Source organism: Carya illinoinensis, chromosome 9 (genome assembly GCF_018687715.1).
Source record: "Carya illinoinensis cultivar Pawnee chromosome 9, C.illinoinensisPawnee_v1, whole genome shotgun sequence".
NCBI classification, from domain to species: Eukaryota; Viridiplantae; Streptophyta; class Magnoliopsida; order Fagales; family Juglandaceae; genus Carya; species Carya illinoinensis.
In genome coordinates, this window is record NC_056760.1 from 38,292,141 (window position 1) to 38,313,960 (window position 21,820).

A 21,820-nucleotide genomic window follows, 5' to 3' on the forward strand; every position below is an offset into this window, starting at 1 on the left:
TTTCAGATTCTATCAAGTATTTGTCATCATCAAAACGGGGGAGATTGTTGAATCCAAAGTTTCAAGTTTTGTGTAATTATATATCTACACATGGATTTTGATGATAATAAATGAATTCAAAGAATAAAAAAGTCTCAAACTCAAGTTGTCTACACAATGGAGTCAAGCACATCAAGGAAACAAGCATGAGCAAGAAAGGAACAAATTCACATTAAAATTATAGAGTAATGTTGTAAATTTCTTAAAAAATCGAAATTAAGATTAAGTCTCAAAATTAATATTTTATCATAAAACATTAAAATACATTTTCCACATGTGCATGAATATTTTTGAAAATTAAATTTGAAAATTTTGAAAGATGATTGATTGTCATCTTTTACATGTGCATGCCTTGATTAAATGGTTGAACTTTGAAAATATTAAAGATGATTGATTGTCATCTTTCACATGTGCATGTTTTATTTAAATATTTTCAAAAGTGATTGATGCTTTTTTTGACTTATGCAAAAGGTAAATGATTTTGTTTGAAATATTTGAAAAGTAAAAGTGTGCTCCTTTTGTCATATGCAAAAAATAAAAGATTAGGTTTGAATTTTTTGAAAAGTAAAGTATGCTCCTTTTGTCATATGCCAAAAGTAAAAGATTAGGTTTGAAGTTTTTGAAAAATGAATGATGTTGTCTTTGACAATTGAAAAAGAAGAACATTTTATTTGATTTTTTTGAAAAAGTGAATGATGTTGTCTTTGACATGTAAATCTTTTTAAATTTGAATATGAGGTCTCATATGCCTATAAATAGATCATTTGAGAGCTTCACATTCACAACATCCAGAGTATACAACATTCATTCAAAGCTTTCATTCTTTCTTTTCTAAGCATTAAGCCTTAATCATTGTTCATTTTGAGAGATATAGTTTGCGTTGTATTGTTCTTATTTCACTCATTGAGAAGTGTTTTCTGATAACCTACCCACTATCAGCTCTTGTATCAGAAAAATGGTGTGTATAACCCTTGTGCGTGTAGAAAGTGTTCTACATGAGGAATAGTTGAATCATCACGTGTAAGGTGATTGCAAGTGTAGAGGGTGTTCTACAAGGATCCTTTGTAGCGGTGTTGTTCAAAGGTGTAATAGGTTTCTATCTCCACCTGAAGGAGGTTGAATAGTGAATTTAGGGATCCTCAAAGGGTAGCTTGAGGCGAGGACATAGGCAGTGGGGTCGAACCTCGTTAACATACTGAGTTTGCTTCTCTTTTACCCTTACTCTTTATATTTATTACTGTTTCGTATTTTGTTTATATTTTATATTGTATATTTGATTTATAATTGTTATTTTTTTTAAATATAACTCAATTCACCCCCCTCTTGTATTAGTAATCTGGGCAACAGATATTATTATAAAGTGATTTGAAAGAAAATAACCGATACCCCATATCAATTTAAATTCGCAGAACTTGAATAAGGAACATCCTTTATTTATGATGTTTTTACAAAGTCTCATAGCCTTTCTAACTCTCAAGTACATCATTCACGAAGATAGGTGGGTGGAAAAGAAGGAATTGTTGGGAAAGATACCAAGAAAAAGTAAAGCCAAAATAAAATAAATAACGCAAATATAAAATTTCTTGATTTAGTAACATGTTTACGTCTATAAAGCAGTAGATGATTTTATTATCTTAAAAATTGAATATACTTTGCTGTAATACATATCAATAGTCGTACAAGTATACAATACATATAAAATTTTGTGTGTGGCGAAACCTAAGTAGGGTTATAGCGTGTAAACCCTAGTTAAGGGTCGGCTTGGACGTATTGGCCCAAGATTGGGTTCTAAGGCCCAAATCTCATTGAAAATATACTTAAAATTGTAACGAATTCTTATTGGATCAGGTTATCAAATCGAGCTATCATAAAGCAGAACTAGGCTCCACACAAACCCAACAATTTTCTGACATGGAGACTAGTATGACTGTACATAACAACCACCTGCCTCCAAAACTAAAATCTCTACCCTTGGAACTCATTCTTTTGTCAGGTTAGAAGATCAACTGAAGTTGCGCATAACTTCAATCTCTTAAGTGTAACATCGTTAGTCAACATATATGCATGATTCTTGCTTCCAAAAAACTTCTCTAATACCATTTGACAATCATCAAGAAAAGATCGAATAAAATGATATCTGATTTGAATATGTTTATTCATGAAATAAAATGTTGGATTTTTAACAATGAATATGACATTCTAACTGTCACAGTAAAAGTTCTCTTCTTATTTTTTTTCACCTAACTCCTTGAGAAAAACTCCCTACAAGAGAAAAGGCGTTTTGCAACCATTTTGTCTTGCGGCGACTTGTATTTTGACTCAAAAAGTCATTTTTTTCAATTTTATCATTCCATTTCTGGAGACTAAGGGCATATTGGGGAGTGAGATGAGATGAGAATTTTGTGAATAGTAATAAGATAGTTTGTAAATTGTAATGAGATAGTTTGAATTGAGTATTTTTGAATTTTCGGAAAGGAGAGAGAAAATATGATAAATTTAAAATATAATTAGAATATAGTTTTATAATATTATTTTTATTAGGGGATTTGAAAAAATTGAATTATTTTTTATTTGAAAATTTGAAAAAGTTGTAATCATTAGTTTGAAAAATTTATAATGATTGGTTTGAAGATATTTGTATTTAAATTATATTTGAGAGTGAAATAGGATAAAATGAGATAAAAATTTTAGGATAGGAAGTATTTCCAAACAAACCTAGGCACAAAAAATATATTTTACGGCGACAATATGTCGCGGTAAAAGTATTAAACCGCCGCAAAATTTAAATCCTAATCTCGTCACCCCCAGCCCGATATTCTCTCTCAAATTTCTTGTGAGTTTTCTACCGCCCCTTCCCACCCAGTCCGCCTGCTGCCACGCCGTCGCACCTCACCCAGTCGGTGAGTATCTCTCTCTCCGTTGTTAGGCTGCCTCACCGTGGTGCCGCAGCAGCCCATGGTATTCTGCCACCTCCTCCGCCAGATCTCCATTTCAGTAAGCTCTCTCCTTTCTTTGGCCATCGAGGAGGTGCTTCTATAATATCTTAATAAATTTCATTCCGAGATTTGCTCATTGAGAATTTTGACTACTAGGGCTTTACGTTTCTTTTCCCCTTTTGCTTCGGTTTTTCTATGAATTTGTAACTTTCTCAGTGCGTTTGGTTATGCTTGGATAGTCTTTAGTTTTTTTTTTTTTTTTCCAGAATATTTCAGAATTGTAGGTTTAATTATAATGGTTTTTGGGAAGGCTTTGTGTTATGAGGAGTTGGTGAAATATTCAAGTAGTTTTCTGGGCGCGTTTAGATGGGTTTCAGTTTTCGTGGGTTCCTCAAAATACTGAAAGATTCTGCAGTTCGGGAAGAGAATGTATAGGTTCCTGAGGAGAGCTTGCAAGCTAGATTTTGCACACTAGGCTTGTGATTTTGGGGTTTTATGTCGTTTATGCTTGTTGAAAATTTAAGGGGAGTAGTAACTTTGGTTTAAAACAATTTAAAACTTGCTATAAAGATGCTGATTAGTTTGATTTGATCAGTTGAACTTTTTCTTTTTTTGTTGTGTTTTTCCTTCTCCGACTGATGTCAATGGTGTAGCAATACGGGGGTTTTGTTTCTAGAAATTGAATTATGTGGAATCCTTGGGTGCTGTGAGAACAAAGGCAAAATGATATTGAATCTCAGCTTCGTATCTAATGCTTATCTGTTTGATTTGGCAATGAAAAACTCATCTTTGCAAATATTTCTTATAGATTTATATTTAATTGAAAAATGTTTGAGGTTAATTAATTCAAGAGCCCCCAGCTTCACTTTTCAAAGGAACATAGCAGTTGCAAATATCTTTTTAGAAACTTTTGAAGATGGATTGCCTTATTTGACTTTCGTTTTTTTTTTTTTAATTGTGCTGAGCAGACTGTACAGAAGTGCCAGAATACCTCAATTCTAGGGATTTTGTATCTTCAAAATCTTGTGAAGGAACAAAAGTGCCTTCTTTTTGTAGTTAGGGTAGAACTTATATGCTTTTTATTTGCTTTTGTAATTCGTTCAAAAGTAAGATGGTTTCTTTTGGGCATGATACTTTTCCATCAAGTGTCACTTGTCAAAGCACAACCAAAAAATCCAGCTTTTAGATTGCTGCATTGTAGATGCTTCATTTAGCTTTAGATAAAACTGTTAAGTTATATATGTCCAAATTTTCCATGTCATGTTTATTATTGACAAAATGCCCACAATAAATATTCACAGGTTTGGTATTCATTAACATGCAGAAAATCTGAGAGCTGCACTTTTATACCAAGGGCAAGCTTGCAGTAGAGGATTTGGTGCATTTCTCTCTCCCTCGTGTTTTTATATGGGTTTAGAACCGTTGTAGAATATTTTACATTCACCATTTCACTCAACCTTTTCTATTTCTAAAAGAACTATGGATGGATGTCATCTTCACAATCTGTTCAAATGGACCTAAATCTATCGATAACATGCATAAATCTGTTCAAAACTGGACCTTGCTGATGTTATTCCATCCCTCCACCCTCCCTTCCCTTTCTTCAGGCCATTGCTGCAGGATTTGCTTGTGACCATAAACAATACAGTGTTGTCCTGATAACTCATTCAGCACATGAGATGGGAAGAATAGCTGTGGCAGTGATCGTGAGCTTGTGGGTCATTCCCATCTCCATACTTGTTAATCACATTGTTCCTGAGCCTTACATGGTAAAACCCGAAACAAAACGATAAAAATATAAAATTTCAAAAATTTTCTAGTTTTATTCTTTTATTTAGTTGATATTGGGCCCACTGACATACTTACAATGCGTTAGGATGAGATATTCCACATACCGCAGGCTCAGCAGTACTGTAAAGGCAATTTTAGAAGTTGGGATCCCATGATTACCACTCCTCCTGGCCTGTATGTCCTCTTCACTATTTACATTTTCTTTCCCTTTTCCCCTTTTGTTTCCCTTTCCAGTAGTTGATATTTAATTGGGGATACTCTGAATTAAAAATTTTGAAACAAAACATGAAATAACAATGAGAGCTTTAATTGGTCGTAGTTTAACTTTCTCCAATTATTGGAGTCGCAATATGAAGTGTACCTTTGCTGTTGAAAAGAGTTTCATCATCTCTTGGTTTTCTTGCTTTAACAATGAATATTCATTTGAATGTTGCTTCTTCTTGCTTGAGCTTGTACTCTGAGTTGTGGGCAGAAAACCAAACTAAACATCATATGGAAGCAGGGTATAGGTTTTGTAACATTTGTGTCACTTTATTTAGCATTAATGAATCTGAAAACTTTTTGATAAATAGAAGTAAACTGTTTGATGAATCATTTGTGTTGAAATATAAAATGTGGAGGAGTTTTGGCCGAGGGACTTCATATGCAGGATTCACCATACTTTTAATTTCTTTTGAAATACCCTATCAAAATAACACAAAGAAGACTGATAAGTCTTGTAAAGTTTATAGGGTTGACTTTGCCCTAGTCAGAAAAAAAGTGGTGATAAGGAAGTTGATTCATTCGATTTATAACTTTTGCAGGTACTATATTTCACTTGCCCATGTTGCTTCTTTGTTTCCAGGCATGTTCCTTGTACAAGCAGCTCCATCATTTTCTGAAGTCTGCACCACTGCAATTCTTCGGTCTGTAAATGGTGTTTTGGCAGCATTATGCAGTATTATTGTATATGAGATAACTACCCACTTGAGACCAACTCTAAGTGAAAGAAAAGCAACAATTTATGCAGTGGTTCTAGCCTTATACCCGCTCCACTGGTTCTTCTCTTTTCTCTATTATACAGATGTTGCATCGGTAACTGCAGTGCTTGCTATGCATCTTGCATGTTTGAAGAAGAGATACTGGTTCAGTGCATTGGTAAAGGACTCAGCTCAAGGCTTTGTCACTAAACATGTAGTTTGTTTGAACATCAAGTCATGCATAAAAGCACATATATCATTCAAGTGGCAAATTAATAACTTAATCTTATTTTGTTGTCTGAAGCTTGGTGCGTTGGCTGTTGTCATTCGACAGACAAATATAATCTGGATGCTTTTTGTGGCATGTGCTGGGGTTATGGATGCTACTCTGACCCGTCAGAAAAATAATGTAGAAGTAAATGACATTGACACAGAAATAAGGAAAACTGGAAGAATAACTTCCAACAATAATGTCACATGGGCCTTGAACTTGAGAAAAAGAAAGTTGAGCACTGCCTTGGATACTGATGAGCATTCTATACCAAGAACAAGCTTATTTTCAGCAAACCAGAAATCAGGTTTGATTTGACATTTTTAAATGAGTTTTTATTTATAGTTAATTAACATACTGAGTTATTAAGGTCAGTTATACTAGACTCAGATCATATTCTCTATATGATGTGGAAAATTAACATGGAATTTGGATTTTCTTCCCCCCACCATGCACTTTTTTAATTCTCAGCCTTTATGTTACATTTAGCAGCATTGTGTTGCAGGTTTGCTTGATGAGATTCAGGTCATCCTTTTAACATCATGGCATAAGAAGCAACAGCTTCTGGTTTCCTTTAGCCCTTTTCTCATGGTATTGATGGTCTTTTTGGCTTTTGTTCGTTGGAATGGGAGTGTAGTTCTAGGTATTGTTCATCTTGCTTGCTCTTGCTCCTTTTAACTTCACGGTGTATGGAGGGCCTTTATTGCTTTTGTCTCTCACTGTGTATTCCAATATTGCAGGTGCAAAAGAAGCTCATGCAGTTTCCCCACATTTTGCACAGATAATGTATTTTGGTCTGGTTTCTGCTCTTTCCGTGGCTCCTATGCACTGCAATTCAGGTCATGTTGTAGACTTGTTCCAGTCATTTTGGAAGAGAAGACCCATTAGTTTCTTCCAATTGTTTATGGCTGTCATCTTTGGCTTATTGTCTGTGCATTATTTCAGGTCAGGTCAGAGAAACAGTTAACATACTGAGCAAATTGCTACAGGAACTTTGTTATTTGTCTGCTATAACTACCTAAATAAATGATGCTTTTAGAGAAACGCTAACATTTGTTTAACTGAAGAGGATGCTCTTCAATTTAAATGCGAATTGGACTTATTATTACTTTCCTTGTGGTGAGACTACTAGTGTATTGTATTACAAAAATCAACTTTCAAATGACCTTTGCAATCCCACAAGGATCTTTTTTCTCCTGAGATTCTCTAAGCTTTTCTTTGGTCTGATATATTTGATATATATATATATGTGATGTTCGTAAACCTAGTATTCATTATTATCTCATCATTCTTTGATCTAAACAATAGACGATTGGCAGATAAATAGGATGGTTGACAAATAAGTGAAACACAATGAATATTTCTTCAATTGTTTGTTATCACATTAGAGGATGATGAAGTGATGATGATTAAAAAAGGCTTACAAATAACACTTTTTTTAAAAATATATCATATACAGATGCTTAACATGAACAATCAAACCTTGATATATAGCCTACTGCTTTTGCAATCCTATATATATATATATGATGTTCGTAAACCTAGTATTCATTATTATCTCATCATTCTTTGATCTAAACAATAGACGATTGGCAGATAAATAGGATGGTTGACAAATAAGTGAAACACAATGAATATTTCTCCAATTGTTTGTTATCACATTAGAGGATGATGAAGTGATGATGATTAAAAAAGGCTTACAAATAACACTTTTTTTTAAAATATATCATATACAGATGCTTAACATGAACAATCAAACCTTGATATATAGCCTACTGCTTTTGCAATCCAAAGGATTGCAGATACTTAGAACACACGCACACCATGCAATTTTTTTTTTTTTGGTCACTCGGCAGGATTTGCAGTTAGTTATCACCTTAGTGTCTGTTGCAGTTTCATCACTTGGTTAATTTGACTGTTTCAGTATAGCTCATCCCTATCTTCTCGCTGACAATCGGCATTATCCTTTCTATCTCTGGCGGAAGGTAATCAATGCCCATTGGTCAATGAAGTATCTTCTGGTCCCGCTTTATGTTTATTCGTGGTTTTCAATCCTCAGTATGTTGGGTTAGTATGCAGCAGCAAAGCTCCTTTATTTATATATATTCTTCTTTTATCCCCCACTCAGTATGAAAAACAAAGCAAATGATATTATGATTATTAAATCCTGATTGGAAAGATATTTTCATTTGGTTTTTTTCCTGTTTCACTGAGAGCTTGCTTATTTATTTTGTTGGTAGGGAAAGTTCAGAGGAAGATATGGGTGTTGGCATTTTTCTTGGCTACTGCTGTGGTTCTGGTCCCTGCTCCACTGATTGAGTTCAGATACTATACCATACCATTCTATTTCTTGGTACTTCATTCCCATAGTAATAACTATCGAAGCTGGATTTTCATGGGGATTCTATATCTAGCCATCAATGTTTTCACGATGATGATGTTTTTGTTTCGGCCATTTCATTGGAACCATGAGCCCGGGATCCAGAGGTTTATCTGGTAGGAAGTTTTGGCCTTTCCCGAGATCCTTGCACGAGCCATTCGTGGGTGTTGGTGTTTTTCATCGAGGATTTGGAATAAGAGAATAGCTTTATTTCTTTATGTGGCTGAGGCAAGGGATGGAATTTTGAGGCTTCTACTTCTTGCTGGTTTGGTTTACAAATAGCTACAAGGCATTAACCTTTACAAAGTCATTTTATGACCCTTCTTTGGCAGCACTTGGGTACTACAAGAGGTTGCTATTCTCACTATCTGAAACTTCCCCCGACTATTTGAGAACCATGTTGTGGGGACCTTCAGACCTTTTTTCATCAATTTTTACCAACTTTTTTTACTTTTAAGGTTTCGTTTTGTTAGTATAATTGTTAGTTTCTTAGTGTAAAAGATAAAGTCTGAATAATATTTCCTTCATGATTTCAATGTTTGTACAGAGGCTTATTTATAGAGAGAATCGAATTGCCAAGAACATTCTGGCATTCTCACAGGCACGTGGTGTGCCGTATGCTTAGTGCTAGCTGTGTGAAGCTGTTGTAACCGAAAAGAATGCCTTAGTACAAAACAGAATTACAAGAATAATCCAGTAATACAATTAAACATTTTTGGACAATTTCTGTTGCTGAGATGGCTCTGCATCTTCATGTGCAGCTGACTTGGAGCTAGATGATTGTATATCTGAGTTGGAAGCCGATGTGGAATGTCTGTTAATACCCTCCCGCGAGTCCAGCAGGGGAACCATGGTGAGACTCGATCTAAGTGTAAGAAAGCGAGTGGAGAGCAGCGGCTTGGTAAATATGTTAGCTACTTGATCACGAGAGGAGATAAAAGCAACACTCAATGTTTTGGATGCTACTTTGTCACGTACAAAGTGGAAGTCAATTTCCATATGCTTTGTACGTGAATGAAGAACTGGATTTGTTGAGAGATACGTGGCTCCCAAGTTGTCACACCATAGAGTAGGGGCTTTGGGAAGAAAAACACTGAGTTCCTTGAGTAGTGATTGAAGCCAAAGTAATTCTGCAGTGGTATTGGCAAGTGCCTTGTATTCGGCTTCGGTACTAGATCTTGCAACTGTGTGTTGCTTCTTGGAGCCCCATGAAATTAGATTAGGTCCAAGAAAAATACAAAAACCCCCTGTAGAGCGCCGATCATCTGGACACCCTGCCCAATCCGCATCTGAAAATGCTTGAAGGGTGTAAGTGGAAGAGGGTTGAATGTGAAGACCATAGTGAGCTGTTTGCTTAAGGTATCGGAGAATCCTCTTCACAGCTTGCCAGTGAGGGAGTTTGGGAGCATGCATAAATTGACAAATTTTGTTCACGGCAAAGGCAATATCAGGACGGGTTAGTGACAGATATTGGAGACTACCGACAGTGCTCCGATAGAGAGTAGGATCACTGAAGTCAAGGCCATCAGTAAGAGAGAGACGAGTAGAGAAGGCCATGGGAGAAGTTACGGGTTTGGCTAACTCCATATTGGTTCTTTTAAGGAGGTCGCAGATGTACTTGGTCTGAGAAAGATGAAGACCATTGGAGAATTTATTTATTTCAAGTCCAAGAAAAAAACGCAGAGGCCCTAAATCTTTGACAGGAAACGATGAATTTAGAGAATGAAGGACCGAGGAAATAGCTTTAGGACAGGAACCCGTAAGTATAATGTCATCAACGTAGATGAGAAAATAGACAGTAACAGAGGAATATTTATACAAGAAAAGAGAGGGATCAGAGCATGATTGTGTGAAACCGAGTTCAAGGAGCCGTGTACTCAATTTGGAGAACCAGGCCCTTGGTGCTTGTTTGAGGCCATAAATGGCCTTATTCAAGCGACAAACATGCGTAGGGTATTCGGGATTGATAAATCCAATTGGCTGAGTCATAAAAACTTGTTCTTGAAGATCCCCATGCAAAAAAGCATTGTTAATGTTTAACTGTCTAAGGGACCAGCATTCAGTGACTGCAATGGAAAGAATAGTCCGAATGGTAGTGGGTTTTATTACAGGACTAAAAGTTTCAGAAAAATCAATACCTTCCTGTTGATGAAAACCCTTTGCTACCAGGCGCGCTTTGTGACGTTCGACAGTGCCATCTGAGTTCCTTTTGGTTCGGAAGACCCATTTACAGCCGACCAAATTTTTGATTCCAGATGAAGGGACTAGGGTCCAAGTGTTTGTGGCTAGAAGTGCTTGAAACTCATTTGCCATGGCCAGACGCCATTTTTGATGCTTAGCCGCTTCAGTGAATGAGCTGGGTTCTTCGGGAAAAGAGGTGGAGATGGCGGTAAGGCAGCTTCGTGGTGGTGGCTACAGAACTGTCCCGTCGGTGAACTGCTTTGGACGGAGGGAATTTGTTTTGGAGCAGGTGATGATTTGATCTGAAGAAGATGAAGTTTGAGGCTGAGTCGTGGACTGAATGGTGGAAATTTCGAGAGGCTGAGATGTAGAAGATGAGCTGGGAGAAGTAGTTGTCTGAGGCACGTGAGAAGAATTTTCGGGAGATGAATCTGGAGGAGATGAGCTGGAAGAATTGATTTGCTGTGGCACGTGAGTGGAGAGTGTTGGTGTAGGAGAGGTGGGCTGAGTAGTAATGGGAGGAATAAGATTCGGGCTTGGAGGGCTAGTGGGCTGAGTGGGTGGAGAAGTTGAGGATTGAGTGAAGAATGGTAGAGGGCCCAGAATGGAGGGTAATGACACGGAAGTAGTGTGAGAAGGAATTTCAGATTGTGTGGAGAAAGGGAAACACGTTTTATCGAAGATGACATCTCTAGAAATGTAAATTCGGTCAGTTTGGACATGGAGACATTTATAACCTTTATGCGAGTCACTGTATCCAATGAACAAACATTTAGTGGAACGAAGATCAAGTTTGTGGCGATTGTACGGCCGCAAATGAGGCCAACATGCTGTGCCAAATACCTTGAGCATATTGTAATTGGGCGTTTTGGAAAAAAGTTTCTCGAAAGGAGATTGATGATGAAGGAGAGGACTTGGGAGTCGATTTATTAAGTAAACAGCGGTATGAAAAGAGTCAGCCCAAAATTTTTGAGGCAAGGAAGCGTGAGCCATGAGAGCTAAACCGGTTTCCACAATGTGGCGGTGTTTTCGTTCCACGGTGCCATTTTGCTGATGGGTATGGGGACATGATACGCGATGGAAAATTCCTTGATTTTTGATAAGAGTGTGCAGAGCACGATACTCTTCACCCCAATCACTTTGAAGAGATTGAATTTTAGAATTAAATTGCAACTCAACTTGTTTTTGAAATTGAATGAAAACAGAAAGAACATCAGACTTTTGTATTAAAGGAAACCACCAAGTGTAACGAGTAAAATCGTCTAAAAAGGCTACATAATAACGAAAGCCTTCTCGGGAAAGAACTGGGGCAGGGCCCCATACATCTGAGTAGATAAGTTGGAGAGGCTTGGTGGAGTGTTGATGAGAGGCTTGAAAAGGCAACTGGAAGCTCTTGGCTTGACAGCACGCTGGACAGATTGATGGAGGATTACGAATGGAGACAGGAAGAGAATATTTGGAGATGACACGTTGAACAATATGGAGGGAAGGATGCCCGAGTCGAGAGTGCCACTGAGAAGAAGTGGTGCGCTCACCAACCAGAGCTTGAGGACAGACAGGTGCTGGAAAGGTGTAGAGGCCGTCACGCACGGGGCCACGAAGGAGTGGTGTTCCCGTCTTGGAATCCTTCACAATGAAACAAGAATTGTGAAACTCAAAGAAAACTAGATTGTTATGACAAAATTGGCGAACAGAAACTAAATTTTTTGTTATATCCGGAACATGCAAAAGCTGTTTGAGAGAAAAAGAACAAGAGGAAGTTTTAAAGACAGAGTCACCAATATTTGAAATTGGTAGCGCAGTGCCGTCGCCAACACGAATTTGATCTGCACCAGTGTAAGCTGCTGAGTTGAGATTGAGGTGGGTAAGATCAGAGGTGAGGTGATTTGTGGCAGCGGTATCGGGGTACCAGGTCTGATCGGGAGTGGAGGCGGAAGAAGTGTAGTTTGCCGTGAGAGAACGAGGTGGGTCACTCTGGTAGGAATGATCAAATTGGTGATAACACTTCATGACAACATGCTCAATTTTGCCACACAATTGACAGGTGGGTCTCGAATGAGGAAGTGGAGAGAAATTTGGAGGAGAAAAATGAGGAGTGAAACTGGGAGTGGAGGAAGGAGTGTTGCGACCCCTACCACGACCCCGAGAGTGTCCTCGGAAATTTCCTCGAATGGTGCTACGACCAGGGGAAGCCGATGTGAAGTGTGCTGAGAGGTCTATAGAGTGAGGCAGATGAGAAGAGTGTGCTAGACGACTCTCATGAGTGAGTAAAAGACCATAGAGTTCTTTAGGAGACAATGGTTCAATACGAGCAGTGACTGTGGTGACAAAGGCATCGTAATCACTGCTTAGTCCCGCAAGGAGGTAGGAAACAAATTCGGCAGGGGAGAGAATAATTCCTGCTGCACACATGGTATCGGAGAGGTGTTTAACCTTCCGAAAATATTCAGAAATAGAGGAGGACCCTTTGGAGAGTGTGGCAAGTTGATACCGAAGCTGAATGATTCAGGATTGGGATTGGGAAGCAAAGAGTTTGTCTAGAGCAGACCATACTTGTCTGGATGTGGAATAGCCAACAACTTGTGCTATGAGATTATCGGATAGAGTGGAGATAAGAGCACTCAAAATGATTTGATCGGTTTGGGTCCAGTTTAGAAAATCAGGATTAGGTGTGAATGCATCGGAGAGGAGAGGAGGAGGAGGTGCAGTCGATCCATCGACAAAGTGGAATAATCTCTGGCCTTTCAGATATGGGATCATCTGAGCTCGCCAGAGAAGAAAATTGTCATTGTTTAGTTTAACAGAGACAAGATGATTGAGATGGGGAAGAACGGGGGAGGAGGAAGCAGAATCTGAATTTTTTTTCAGAGTTGCTTCTTCCACCATTTTTGGGGACGTTGGTCTATAATGGCTCTGATGCCATGTAAAAGATAAAGTCTGAATAATATTTCCTTCATGATTTCAATGTTTGTACAGATGCTTATTTATAGAGAGAATCGAATTGCCAAGAACATTCTGGCATTCTCACAGGCACGTGGTGTGCCGTATGCTTAGTGCTAGCTGTGTGAAGCTGTTGTAACCGAAAAGAATGCCTTAGTACAAAACAGAATTACAAGAATAATCCAGTAATACAATTAAACATTTTTGGACAATTTCTGTTGCTGAGATGGCTCTGCATCTTCATGTGCAACTGACTTGGAGCTAGATGATTGTATATCTGAGTTGGAAGCCGATGTGGAATGTCTGTTAATACTTAGTATGTGACATGGCAATATTATTCACATTGATTCAAGCCGTGTGGGTGATGACATGTATTTTGACTCTACTGGTGCCGACATGTATTTTGGCTCTACTGGTGCCAACATGACGCTGTTAGGATTATGCATATTAAATGTACGAAAGGACTAGTTTCAATTTATTTTTTTCAAAAGTAATAATTGAAAAACCCCGAGGATTCTGAAATTGAATGATTCTTGAAACCAGTGTATTTCTTCTTCTGCTTGTAAATGTAGAGAATAAATAATCCTTCACATCATTGACATAATAGAATTTAATTTACAAACTTGTATTCAAATCAAGTAAAACTGTGTTAAAAGCTGTGATTCAAGCTATTCCTAGCTATCATATGAGTGTTTTCAAGTTGTCAGGGAGTCTGTGTAAGGAAATATTTGAGATGATGGCAAGCTTTTGGTAGGGCTTTAAAGCGAATGATAGAAGAATCCAATGGTGCAGCTGGGAAAAAATGGGCAAGGCCAAGGCAGAGGGTGGTTTCGACTTTAGGAACCTGGAGAGCTTTAATAAGGCCTTATTGGCAAAATAGTGTTGGAGGATTCTGACCATACCTCCTTCTTCATTGTCAGCTTGCATCTTAAAAAAGAAATATTTTATGCAAGGAACTTGCTGCAAGCTAAGTTAGGCAGGACCTTCTTTAATTTGGAGGAGTCTGTGGGGGGCGATTGACCTTCTTAAATAAGGACTAAGGTGGAGAGTGGGTGATGGGAGGGACATCAACATATGGGGTGATAAGTGGATCCCTAGGCCTTTAACTTACTGCTTACAATCTCCAGTGAAGAATTTGACAATAACTCTAAGGTGGTTGAGTTTATAGATGCTGAGAGGGGACTTCGGAAGGTAGAGGTGATAAAAGAGACTTTAAATGCAGAAGAAGTTGAGTTGGTTTGTAATATTCCAATAAGCCTTTTGGGTCAAAGGGACAAGTTCATATGGGGGCATACAAAAAATGGTGTTTTCAATGTGAAGAGTGCTTATCATTTGGAGATGGAGAGGAAAGGAAGGGGAAAAGGGGAGTCTTCATATAGATCTGGGTGGAGGGATGGGTGGAAGTCAATTTGGAATCTCAATCTACAGGGGGTGGTTAAGTCCTTTTTGTGGAGGCACTAAACAATAGTATCCCTACAAGAGAGAATCTAAGAAAGAGAAGAATTATTGAAGATCATTCTTGTCCTATTTGTAAAAGAGAAGTAGAGACTCTGTGCCATGTGTTGTGGAAGTGCCCTGCTACCTTAGATGTATGATCTGAATTCGGGAGTCCAGTGCAGAAATGGTGCAGCTCAGCTGAGGATCTAAAGGAGGTGTGGGAACTGTTGTTTCAGTAACTAAATCAGGATGAGCTGGAATTGATGGCTCTTATCATGAGGAGTCTATGGCACAGGTGAAACAAGTTCATTTTTGAGGGAGTATTTTCTAGCCCAAAAGAGGTGGTATGCAAGCTAAAGCTACCTTGACGGACGTGCAGACAGCACTTAATAGTCGACTGGAGAGTTTAACAGCAGTTACTTCTAAAGAGAGATTTACAAGATAGTAGCCTCCTACGGGTAATGTAGTTAAGGTGAATTTGGACGTAACTTTGATCCAAAATTAAAGAGGATGGGGGTGAGGATCATAGTGAGGGATATGAAGGGGGAAGTCTAGTTATCTTTGTGCTCAAGCCGTGGAGGGGTAGCTCGGCCTGTGATTGTAGAAACAATAGCCCTATGGAGAGCAATGCAGCTATGTGTTGAACTGAATATAGGGGAGGCTATCTTTGAAGGGGATGCTCTAGAGGTGGTAAGGGCTGCAAGCAATAAAGAGAAATGCTGGAGCTGGTATGGTCATTTAATCGATGATGTAAAGGAGACTATGTATAGCAAGCAGGGATGGTTGATTCAATACATAAATAGGAAGGGAAATAGTGCAGCCCATTGTTTGTCAAAACTAGGCATGTCTAGTGAAATAGAAAAAGTTTGGATGGAAGATTCTCCAAGAGAAGTGTATAGCATAGTCATGCACGATAGAAGTTGTATAGACAAAAATATTTGCTAAGAAATGAAATTACAGGTTTATTTCAAAAAAAAAAAATCAAGGTAGACTGTATTCTTCACGCTGGATTGCAAGTAAAAGATATCAATAAAGCAATGTTATCTTGGGATTTGTCATCCCTGTCACAAGCTACTAATGTGAGATGTTTTGACTAGCTTCATGTGTCTACTACTAAATTGATAACCATTTAAAATATATCACATCAATACGTGTGACTGAGGATGACACATTAATCTAAAATGGAAAACATAGTTTCTCAATCTTTAAATATATGAGCGCCATATCCGTCCTTCCAAAGAAATGACAATGACGGAAACATCATCATGATATCGGCGGCGCTCCCCTTGTGGAATATCAAGTAACTCATCCAACTCCATACCTGCAATGCAATTACCTCGAGCTGAGCTCAATGTTTTTTTCGAACATAAACGATATTAAGCTTCATTCTAAATCTTGTCATTTTTAGTCACACTTATTGATTTGACATATTCTTAATGGTTTTGTACGTGTATCAACCACTAGCTAAAATAATAACTATTTAACATTGACACAACAATAAGCATAATTAAAGTTTAGGATGAACATCAAAGACTAAATTACCATGTTTTTCAGCTGCTTGAAACAATACTTGTTGGATGAGATGTTGTGCGGGATCTCCATTAGGATACATGTTGATGAAGTATTCAACTTGAGAGACAGCTTCTTCGTTGCTTAAGTACTGATAAAGCCCATCGGAGGACAATATCAAGAATCTGTCCCTTGGGCCAAGCCTGTAGTGGTAGAGCGAAGGTAAGCATGTGATGTAAGGGGATGTCCCAACATACTCGATTCTAAACTTCTCCAAAAGTGCATCATTCCACTTAGGCTGCAAAGGAAAGAATTTTCAGTTTCTTATCAAAACAGTACCCTTGGGTAACCAGCCATTCGAAGAACAAAGCCAATAAATAGATAAATAAATCCTATTAAAAAACCAATGTGTAAACCTCTTAGATCAACTAATATTAGATATAATCGTAAAGTAAACAATTTCAGCACAATTTTTTTGAAAAAAGTGGAGCTCATTATAAGAAAAAAAATTGGGTCTTTTCATGTGGCTTCCAACTGTCTCCACACACCTTAGAAATACAAATCATTTTCCTATATTTACATGCTTCTTATAGGTACCTGTTTGAGAAATCCAACCCCAAAAGCCCGAGTGACCTTCAAATAACCTTTCACTCGATCATTCTCAATTGCAGAAGCATCATCAGGATGGTCAGTTCTAATTCTCTGGACTTCCTGAAATCCATAAAGGCCTTAGTCTCATCTTATCAAAGAACATAATTTCTGAATAACAAAATTACCTCTTCCACATATGTGCTGTGATCAGTAGTGAGTTGGAGGGGAATTAAATTGGGTAATCCTCCCCATCCAAAGCCATGATCAACCAAGTTGTGATTTCTTGAAGTGTCCTCTCTAATCTGTTTGAAGTCCAGGTGCATTTTCCTTGGCCCAAGATCATCACGTTCGGCCTCCTGAGCTAACACTGCACGACTATCCCCCACATTCATCAAGTAAACATCTTCATTCTTCATCAACATCACCAGAACGCATGATCCTATTAGAGCTAACTCAGGATTATTCTCCACATTATCATCTGCAATCTCAAAATAAGCATCTTCTGTCTTCCTCAATGCCTCGGACATTGCCCTCAACACCTCTGAATGAATATTATCAGATCCCATTGGCCTGTCAGCCTCCAAATGACTCAGCTCATGTCTTGTTAACTTCCTCTCAGGCTCTACTGAGATATCACATTCACAACTAGTCCAGCTGCTTTGACTTTTTCCCTTCCATTTCATCCCCAACCCTTCACCCATATACTTGGAATTCTTAACCTGATCATTTCTATTTGAATAGGGATCCAAATCCATATCTGCATTTCTTAGCATGTCATTTTCCTCATCTATATTCCTCGTTTGCGTTAGATCATCCTCTACAATTGAATTTGATAAGATAGATGTGGGCTCAAACTTGGCATTCCAAACTAAATCCTTGAGCTCGTTATGCACAGTCGAATAGAGAACAGAAAGCAAATACTCAGTCGCATCAGGGCCATTAAACCCATCATAAATCCCCACAAAAACCCAACCATGTTCCTCAGAAATCACCACTTGAACTCGATCCTCCCCTGCCTTCCCCTCCGCCCACTGAAGTTTCTCTTTCTCCATACAATACTGACTCTCCTGATCATAAGCATCACCACGTCTTGAATACAAATTATCACCACTCCTCACTGTCACATTCCCATTCGTTTTCTTCGAATTCGGTTTCTTGACATTATTATCACCTTTAACCAGTACTGCCGCAATGGATTCAATGTGAAATATCAGTTTTCTGAAGATACTATTGAAACGAGGTTTCTCCGACTCGATTCTAGCCTTGTATCTGGGGCCTCCATTTTGTAGCTTGCCGCATACTTCCTCTATCGGGCCCGACACAAACTTTGTCGTTGTCGAGTTAGCAGAACCAGCGATGGACCAATATCGAGGGAGTAGTTGGAGAGGACTGGAAGCGAAGGAAGTGGAGCTCGCAAACGAGGAGGCCCTATCAATGGCGGAGGAGCTGCAAAGGTCTTTTAAAGAGGGGGAAAGAGAAGTGGAGGTGTTGGCGCTGACGGAGGCGCCGGATATCGATCTGAACGTAGTCGTTGCGAAGGAGCCGTCCACCTCGGAGGTGAAGGAAGAAGAGGATAGCCGGGGTAAGCCAGGTGGCAAGTAGCGGAAGGAATGACCCAAGCCCTCATCGAGTTGGTCGGAGAGGATCACTGGGAAGTCATGCTGGCGCCGGGAAATCTCTCCGGCGGCATCGAGGCAATGGCACGCCTTACCGATATTGTTTCCCATAGAACTAGGCAATTAAAGACGTAAATGATTCTGTAGTTTTCTTTCTTTATTAATTTGCTTTCTTTTCTGTAGTGTTGTAACAAAGCTCTAGCTAGGTCATGGTGTGCTCCGGAGGAAGAGGAACAGAGAAGAATCCGAAGAGAAAGAGACTGAAAGAGATCAAGGAGAAGCTAATGAAGAAGGAGTGGGCTAGCTTTTGACTTTGGAGCTTACGTCGGTCTCTCCTCAGTTGCCTTTCTAATTTATATTAGAGTAACGTTAAAAGAGGAGTTGACTTCAACGAAATGAGAGCATGCGGTTACACAAAAATTATAAAAAACACTATTGTAATAAAATCTCAACAACTTCAAACTCAACGATTGGAAATATTAATAATTAACCAAAAAATCATTATTTTTGGGTTAAAAAAAACTTTCCATGAATTTACACATTAAAAACAAAGAGCAATGTTACATATAGTTGTGAAATTGCAAACGTCGTGCAATTGCTTTGAAAAAGAGTGGAGTCCACGATTAAAAAGTTAGTTTTTTTTTTCATGTGGGTCCCATATTAATTTATTTTTTTCAAAGTAACTGAACGCCACTTACACAACCACGAGTGTAAATATCATTTCTCAAAAATAAAAAAGTCTCCAGTTTATGATTAATTCAGTAATAGAGTAGGTCAGGGTTCTCCTATATACATTATTATTCAAATTTGAATTTGGAAGAAAAAAAAAATTGATATTTTGAAAGCCCTGCTAGACATAGCATGTAAACCCTACCACAATCTCAATATATATATATATATATATCATGCTTAGATAGAGCTCACACCTACGTGACTGATCTGGATATTTTTGAAAAACAAGAATGATATCATGCTTAGAGCTTAGCTCCCATGTAATCTTACCAAGTTGATTGAGGTTAGATACTTTGGTTAGATACTTTTGGAGAATGGATATGCTACATATCCTCGGAAGTCGAGCTCCCAAATGATCTGACCAATTGGATCGGGGGATGATCGGGTTACGTTTTTAAAAGTAAGATTCTACAAAATTATACATTAGAAAAAAACTTACACACAAATATATAAAAAAACTGAAAATAGATTTATAAAAGACAAATAACATATTAAAGACGTGGACTATTTTTGTCTTTTATACTTATAACTTAAGTTTATGTGAAGATGTACATTTTAATAATTTATATTATATCTTTTAACATTACTATTCTTTATGTGTGAGTCATAGTACTTGTGAGGGGAACCGGTACCTAGACCCAGCGGCCCAGCCCGGGACTTCTAAGTGACCCAAAACCAAATTGGTCAAAGGGCAAGTTTGATCCCCTCCCCCAAACGTACCCCTCAGCCTCATGAAAGAGGCCCTCATATTATAGGCCTTGGTCAGTCGGGAAGCCCATCACAAACTTGACCCTCCTCAAGGCCACAACAAGGCTTGGGGCCCAACTGGGTTATCCCAATCCAGGAAGGAAGTTAGATCTATCCGAACAAGGGTAGCTAGAAGCATGTCGTATTTATAACCTGTTCAGTCGTGAGAGGCTTGGGACATGTCACATTTATTACATGATAGAATATACCCGCACGTGACCATGGTATGACAAGAAATTACTGGATCAGGGACAAGGCAGGTCTGACCCATACACACTTTGAAGTTCCATGTTTCCCCTCGATCCAGGTCAAGTATAAATAACCTAATATATTCCTCGAAAAGAATTGGATACTCTTTGCACACACGAAAATTTTCAATTGACTTAAGTATCGGAGGTCTCATGGGCTCAACCCAAGTCTACTCTTTATTTGTCTTGCAGGTTCTATGAAGCGGGCCCATGCCACTGCCTAGGTTGCAAAACACGACACCAATAGTACTACTCCTTAATTAATAAGTGGGCTAAATATTTAGAAGTTTAATTAAATGGAGGGAGTATAAAATTAGGATTTGAAGGAATTCAAGGGTTGTACTCTAATATAATATAAAATCAATACTTATCATTAAAAATTTAAATATATAAGAATAAGTAGAGTTTAATTATTATATTATAGTGTCTGATCATTATCCAATTACGTGGACTTTTTGTCGTAAGAATGTAAAACCATTGTCGTTTGGGATAAAAAACTGCCATTTGGAGGTATTTTCCAAACCTTCTAGAGGAAACTTAAGGCTAGTTTGAAGTTTTGAACCAATCATGTCTTGGCTTTATTATTATTATTATTTTTAATTACGTGTGTCGTATTAATTATAAAGGTTTTGTTAGATATAGTTGGTAAATGTAGTTAATGTGCAGCCGGCTATACGGAATGAATAAAAAAAAATTAGAAAAAAATTATTTTATATTCAGGGGACCTACATGAATAAAAAAAAAATTATAAAAATAAATTTTTTTTCATGTAGATCTCGTATTAATTCATTTTTTTATTTACGACTGTACGCCGACTGCAAAAAGTATTTCTTTAATTATAATGTGTGTTCTGTCGGGACTGTGCATCCCTCCTTAGTGTAACTAAATGTTATTTATTAAAAAAAAAAAGGACAAATGTCACATCTACTCGTTCGTACAAGTAACCGAGAAAGAGAGGTTAGACAGCACTTAAGTTCGTTGAGAGTACTGCAACCGTGAACATCCCAACACGTACCACGTTAGAGCCCAAAGCATGCATGCAAAAGCCAACAACTTGGGGAGGGAAGCCATTAGAGCTTTCGAAAGCTTAGGGGATGGAATGCTCTGATCGATCGCCTCTCTTGTTCTCTCTTCCTCTTTCTGGCAATGGATATGGATATTTACAGAAATCACAAAAAAATACAGAAAAAGAAAAGGTCTAAGGCTTGTGAATAAATCCAGCAATATATGCGGCTATATTTCCAGAAAAGTCTGTGGTGCATAATTTCCCTACCTTTTTCTCTGCAACCAAATATAGAACCTAACATGAAATGCCTAGCTAGCATTCCTAATTCTTATCGATCCCCATTTGTTTCCTACGTAATTTCTTACCAATTTCTTTCGATATTAGGTAATACTCAGTCCATTTTGTTTCCGTCATAATCCCATTTTGCAGAATCTAAT

At 38.0% G+C, this 21,820-nt stretch overlaps 2 protein-coding genes across 4 annotated transcripts; one reads left to right on the forward strand and one right to left on the reverse strand.

Moving 5' to 3' along the window:
* Positions 1-2,841: 2,841 nt before the first annotated feature.
* On the forward strand, positions 2,842-8,833 carry LOC122276486 (dol-P-Glc:Glc(2)Man(9)GlcNAc(2)-PP-Dol alpha-1,2-glucosyltransferase). 3 transcript variants are annotated; one of them, XM_043086252.1, is made up of 10 exons: positions 2,842-3,033; positions 4,277-4,353; positions 4,583-4,744; positions 4,852-4,940; positions 5,570-5,903; positions 6,030-6,303; positions 6,502-6,639; positions 6,737-6,941; positions 7,921-8,063; positions 8,237-8,833. In XM_043086252.1, the coding sequence occupies exons 3-10, from the start codon at positions 4,655-4,657 to the stop codon at positions 8,494-8,496; spliced, it is 1,533 nt and encodes a 510-aa protein (XP_042942186.1). In that variant the 5' UTR covers positions 2,842-3,033; positions 4,277-4,353; positions 4,583-4,654; the 3' UTR covers positions 8,497-8,833. The 3 variants fall into 3 exon arrangements, with proteins under 3 accessions (XP_042942186.1, XP_042942185.1, XP_042942187.1); XM_043086251.1 differs by having other exon boundaries at positions 4,300-4,353; XM_043086253.1 differs by lacking the exons at positions 2,842-3,033; positions 4,277-4,353 and having other exon boundaries at positions 4,694-4,744; positions 5,611-5,903.
* A 7,200-nt stretch (positions 8,834-16,033) lies between these two features.
* Positions 16,034-18,873, reverse strand: LOC122277072 (probable protein phosphatase 2C 23). The gene is made up of 4 exons (XM_043086959.1): positions 17,220-18,873; positions 17,041-17,154; positions 16,477-16,741; positions 16,034-16,255 (listed from the first exon to the last, which is right to left on the reverse strand). Exons 1-4 carry the CDS (start codon positions 18,759-18,761, stop codon positions 16,140-16,142), a joined length of 2,037 nt encoding a protein of 678 aa, XP_042942893.1. The 5' UTR covers positions 18,762-18,873; the 3' UTR covers positions 16,034-16,139.
* Between the last annotated feature and the right edge of the window lie 2,947 nt (positions 18,874-21,820).

Coding starts and splice junctions, on each gene's coding strand:
- LOC122277072 (XM_043086959.1), bottom strand. CDS start 18,761: ATGGGAAACAATATCGGTAAGGCGTGCCATTGCCTCGATGCCGCCGGA. Junction 17,155..17,219: donor ACAGCACATATGTGGAAGAG/GTAATTTTGTTA, acceptor TATGGATTTCAG/GAAGTCCAGAGAATTAGAAC. Junction 16,256..16,476: donor TCAAGCAGCTGAAAAACATG/GTAATTTAGTCT, acceptor ATTGCATTGCAG/GTATGGAGTTGGATGAGTTA.
- LOC122276486 (XM_043086252.1), top strand. CDS start 4,655: ATGGGAAGAATAGCTGTGGCAGTGATCGTGAGCTTGTGGGTCATTCCC. Junction 6,640..6,736: donor GAATGGGAGTGTAGTTCTAG/GTATTGTTCATC, acceptor CCAATATTGCAG/GTGCAAAAGAAGCTCATGCA. Junction 8,064..8,236: donor TTCAATCCTCAGTATGTTGG/GTTAGTATGCAG, acceptor TTTTGTTGGTAG/GGAAAGTTCAGAGGAAGATA.